General features: G+C 36.7%; 1 protein-coding gene across 1 annotated transcript; it reads left to right on the forward strand.

Moving 5' to 3' along the window:
- Positions 1-429: 429 nt before the first annotated feature.
- On the forward strand, positions 430-1787 carry LOC109238156. The gene is made up of 2 exons (XM_019404591.1): positions 430-1069; positions 1312-1787. Exons 1-2 carry the CDS (start codon positions 430-432, stop codon positions 1785-1787), a joined length of 1116 nt encoding a protein of 371 aa, XP_019260136.1.
- The last annotated feature ends 3869 nt before the right edge of the window (positions 1788-5656 follow it).

The raw sequence follows: 5656 nt of genomic DNA on the forward strand, positions 1-5656 counted from the left end.
TAGAACTAAAACTGGATTCCTGGACAAAAACTTCCCTTTTAATTACCTTGGTTGTCCTATTTACATTGGTAGGGAAAAAATCTCTTTTTTGATAACATGTGTGCCAAGGTTATTAAAAGGTTGAATGCTTGGCAAGGTAATATGCTTTCCTGTGGAGGTAGACAGGTTTTGATTAAATCTGTTATCCAATCTCTTCCTATTTATATTTTATCTGCCATCAATCCTCCCAAAGGAACATTGAAGCTCATTCAGAATCATATTGTTAACTTTTTCTGGGGCACTTGTAATGGTAAAAACAAGTATCATTGGACTTCTTGGGAAAAGTTATGTTATCCAATGAATGAAGCTGGAATTGGCATCCGGTGAATGGATGATATTTCTAATACACTTACAATCAAAAGATGGTGGCATTTTAGAGTTAGTAATTCTATGTGGGCTGACTTCCTCAAGGCAAAATACTGCCCTAGGGTACATCTTGTTGGTAAGAAATGGTGCAGTGGCAACTCTCAAGCGTGGAAACACCTACTGTGGGCCAGAGACAAGTGTGAAAAACAGATTACTTGGAAGATTAATGCTGGTAACTGTAGCTTTTCGTGGGACAACTGGACTGAATTGGGACATCTGACACACATTTGTTCAAGCTACATTAACACTAGCAATACCAAAAAGAAGGTAAATGATTTCATGAGTACTAATAGGTGGGATGCACAGATGCTATACAGCACACTACCTAACCAAATTGCACTACACATTATGTCTATAGAGTTGGGCCAGGAATACAAAAATGATTATGCTGTATGGAACGCGACTGAGGATGGTCACTTTACAAATGGTTCTGCTTGGAATATGATCAGGGATCACAGAACAATCAATATCACAATCAACAAGATATGGCACAAATCAATTCCCTTCAAACAATCTTTCTTGTGTTGGAGAATCTTCTTTGTTAGAATCTCCATTAGACAAACTATTACAAGGTTGATTCCCAAGATACTAAAGTTTGTAGATGTTGTCCAATACCTGTTATGGAGACCTTGCAACATGTATTTGTGGAGAGTAGAGCAGCCGGGTATGTATGGAAAGTTATGGGAAATCCATTGGAAATCATCTATCAATACTTACCGATCAGAGGTCTTCTTAATAGGTGGTGGAACATAAAAGCAAGAAACACAGTCCACAAACTAATATTGCAAGCTCTTCCTGTAATTATCTGTTGGGAGACTTGAAAATCTTGGGCTGCATGTAAGTATGGAGACAACAACAACGTTTACTTGTATCGAATGGTTACTATATGTGTTTGAAATATCAAAGCAATTCTTCAAGATACTTTTCCTAATCTGGACACTAATGGTACATGGGATAATCTTTGCAAATTAGTGGAGAAGCTCAAACTTGTGGTCGTATGTACTCCTATTCATTGGAACAAACCAGCACCTGGGTGGATCAAAATTAACATTGATGGTAGTTTTATCAAAGCAAGCAGGAAAGCTGGGATTGGGGGTATTGTTAGAGATAGCAATGGAGATTTCATTTTTGCATTTTCTATCCCGATACAAGCCAATAGCAGCTCGAAAACTGAAGTCATAGCAGTGAGATTTGGGGTAGAATGGTGCACTCAACATGGCTACTCTAATATTCATGTGGAGATTGATTCTCTGATTGTCACTAACATCCTCATCAAACAAAGCTTCAACAACTTGAAGCTACAACATATTATCAAAGGCACAACTACTATGCTTGACAACACTGTTTCTTGTATCTTTCATTGCCTCAGAGAAGCAAACTAAATTGTGGATCTGTTGGCAAAATTGGCTTCTACAAGTGGAAACAAGACCTTATATCACTATCCTTACAACCTTCCTAGAGAGGCAAAGGGGCTGATTCAACTTGAAAAATGACAAATTCCTTCTTTTAGGAGGAGATATGAAAAATATAATTTTTTTTGTTAGTTAAGTTAGATTTATGGATGGAAAGGCTTTTGTATAGGCTACGCCTTTTCTTGTTTAATTGCTTGGCAAACTTTTTGTAGACTGGAGGCAAGGTTCCATGTCCCCCTCTTGTCATTGTAATTTATTCAATATAATACATGGTAGGGGTCCAAGCCTAACCCCCCACACCCTAGGCTCACAACCGAAGGTGATGGTTTAAAAAAAAAAAGAATATACACAGTTCTGGTAATTGATAGTACGTACACGTCAACTTGAAATATTTTTTTTATAACTTCAACGAGATATTGTCTACAATAATAACATACCCAGTATATTTTCATATGCGGGGTCTCTGAGGGTAGTGTGTCCGTAGAAACCTTAACCTTGCCTTGTAAAGGTAGAGAGGTTGTTTCCAATAGACCCTCGTCTCAGAAAGGTAGGGAGGAGGAAAAGAGGAAGAAGAATAAGAAGAAGCATAGGGAGAAAAAGAAGAAGATAAAGAAATAAAGAGAGGGGGAAAAAGAATAAGTATTACCAAAATATTAACCACAGGAGAATTAATACGATAACTGAAACAAACTAAACAATATGATGTAATATAAAGCTGAGAAATAGGAAAGTACATGCGTGCTACTAGTACTACTGGTAAGAAAGTGGAAACTCTCAACTACCTATTACTCTTCTACCCTAATCCTCGACCTTTACACGCTCCTATCAACAGTCACATCCTTAGTGAGCTGAAGCCGCGCCATGTCCTGCCTGATCAGCTCTCCCTAGTACTTCTTAGGTCTGCCTCAACCTTTTCCGCCATGGTCAACCTCTCACACCTCCTAACAGGAGCGTCAATATATACTTCTCCTCGTAATATGTCCAAACCATCTCAGTCTCGACTCCCGCATCTTATCCTCCAGGGATATCACTCCCACTTTGTCCCAAGTAACTTCATTCATAATTTTATCCCTCCTGCACTCACACATCCATTTCAACATCCTCATTTCTGCTACTTTTATCTTCTGCATATGGGAGCTCTTGACTGGCCAACCACCACTCTGTAAAGTTTACCTTTAAATTTTGGCAGCACATTCTTATCACAAAGAGATATATCTAAACGCCTAAAAATATCTTCAGTTGCTTCTGCAGATGTGATATCTCTAATTCTAAGACCTGTCAAAATATCGCACATGATTTCCCAAAATGATAAGTTGTCAATATCATCAGATAGAGTTACATGCACTTTTTAATGTGAGTTTGTCCTGACATTGAAGTACTATACGTCGGACGGTCGGAGACCCTTTTTCTTAGTGAAGGGATGCCATTGGCGATTTGATATGTGCCTTTTCAAAATTTTCCTGGTTGTTTTCTTTTCTTTCCTTTGTCATTGCGCTGTCCAATAATTCAAAGTTAAAAACTTAAAATAATCTACTCAAGCTACTGTTGCATGGAGATTTTTGAAGTAGGAAAATGATTACTTTTCCGTTGAGCAAGAGCGTTTTTACAGGAACTCGCAAATCACTATGATTGACTTTTCTCTGTTCGATTAGTCTGTTTCACATTCGGACATGTTTATACTATTACGCTCCCAAGCAGAATCTTAGGTTGAGCCTACTTGCACACCTCCGTTACTCTTTAGGAGGCATCAACCAAGATAAACTACCCATATTGCAGTGTCCCGACTTCCCCGAATGATTGGTGCAGCGGTGAGGTATCTTTAGACAAAAGAGTGGTCATTCAGGATTGATCGTTCAAAATGTGGTAAAGGTAATCAACAAAAGTATATGATCAAGGCTAGTATTAGTACGCAAGAGACGCGAAGGCAGAAGTTAAGATACAGTTTTGGCGCCAGACTTGGTAATTTTTGTTCAAGCAATGTATTTATGTTAAGCAACTTATTGAATATGTACACATATTAAATTAGGACCCAATTATTATTATTTGAAGTCGTCGATCTAAATTTAGAACCCATATAGTTGAAATTCTGATTCTGCCTTTACCTCGAAGGTCGATTAGGTAGTATAACAGTTGAAATTCTGACTTTGCCTCTACCTCGAAGGTCGACTAGGTAGTATAATGAGTGAATTTTGGGTGCCGATTCTCAAGGCATAATGAAAATGAGAATTTTGGTAAACATAAACCTTCAATATTTAAAGACTAGGTAAAGTTGTTATTGGAGGGCTTTAACATGAAGTCCCAACTTATCTTTTGACCACTTTGAATGGTTTCAAGCTCAGGACAGGTTGAAGCAGTTTGCAATATACTTTTGTAGTTTTTTTATTAGGTTTCTAACAAAAGGACTTGGAAACTTCTGTTTATTACTCTCGTCCCACCTTTGTAATGTATAAAAATAGATCTTAAGGGGTCGTTTGTTTTATTATATGTTGGGATTAGTTATGTTGAGATTTGTTATATTGGGATCAGACATCAGTTATTCTGGAATTAGTTATCGTTGTATTATTTCTTATTGACTGTTTGGTATGTTCTATTATCATGAGATTGTCAATTTTACTGCTTTATTCCGGGATAACTTATCATGGGATTATAGTTCCATCCTCTAGCGGGTAAAAGTTATCCGGGTACTATTTTTAATCCTGAGATAACTTATCTCAGAATTAGTAACCAAACAAGGGATAAGACGATACTAAATTTTTATCTCAGAATTATGTTTGCTTATGCAAATTCAACAATCTTTTCTTCAAACTAACTAATATATTGTACATCAATTACCAAGATTTATGGACTTATTTTGAGTTCAATGCGTGACACCCACATCATCTACATATTTATAATCACCAAAGCCCACATATTTCTTTTGCATGTAATGACAGTAAACCGGCATGCAAACAAGTTAAAGGTAGCAAGTCGGCCCGTTTCATGCCATTGGGGGATTTGCATCTATACCCGCTTTTTGGTTCACGTTTTAACTTGTGCCTGCTTTGCAAAAAAAATTGCAAGCGTACCCACTTTTTCGCGTAACTTCAGCATACGGGGCTGAAGTAGCAAAGACAACCACGCAAAACTTCAGCATTCTAGCAGACGGGCCTGAAGTAGCAAGTATGCTGAACCAAGTGTGCAGAAGTTTTTGTTTGTAATTGTTGAACTTAAGCATACTAGCTGAAGTTTTGTTCTCTATTTGCTGAAGTTTTTGTTTGTAATTGCTGAACTTAAGCATAGTAGCTGAAGTTTTGTTCTGTAGTTGCTGAAGTTTTTGTTTGTAATTGCGGAACTTAAGCATAGTAGTTGAAGTTTTGTTCTCTATTTGCTGAAGTTTTTGTTTGTAATTGCTGAACTTAAGCATAGTAGCTGAAGTTTTGTTCTCTATTTGCTGAAGTTTTTGTTTATAATTGCACTAAATAAGCCGAAGTTTTTTTGTCCTGGATTCATTAGTTTTGTCATTAAGCTTTTTCAAAAACTTCAGCAGAAGATGCTGAAGTTATTTAGTTCATTTATAAAAACTTCAGCACTAAATAAGCTGAAGTTTTTTTGTCCTGGATAAGCTTTTTCAAAAACTTCAGCAGAATATGCTGGATTTATTTAGTTCATTTGGAAAAACTTCAGCACTAAATAAGCTGAAGTTTTTTTGTCCTGGATTCATTAGTTTTGTCATAAAGCTTATTCAAAAACTTCAGCAGAAGATGCTGAAGTTATTTAGTTCATTTATAAAAACTTCAGCACTAAATAAGCTGAAGTTTTTTTGTCTTGGGTTCATTAATTTTGTTATAATCAGACTACTA

The sequence above is a fragment of the Nicotiana attenuata genome, unplaced genomic scaffold (genome assembly GCF_001879085.1).
Source record: "Nicotiana attenuata strain UT unplaced genomic scaffold, NIATTr2, whole genome shotgun sequence".
NCBI classification, from domain to species: Eukaryota; Viridiplantae; Streptophyta; class Magnoliopsida; order Solanales; family Solanaceae; genus Nicotiana; species Nicotiana attenuata.

Bases quoted from the DNA above. Each gene is read 5' to 3' on its own strand.
- LOC109238156 (XM_019404591.1), top strand. From the start codon at position 430: ATGTGGGCTGACTTCCTCAAGGCAAAATACTGCCCTAGGGTACATCTT. The intron at 1,070-1,311 runs GTATGTATGGAA...GAAATATCAAAG, and splicing joins GTGGAGAGTAGAGCAGCCGG to CAATTCTTCAAGATACTTTT.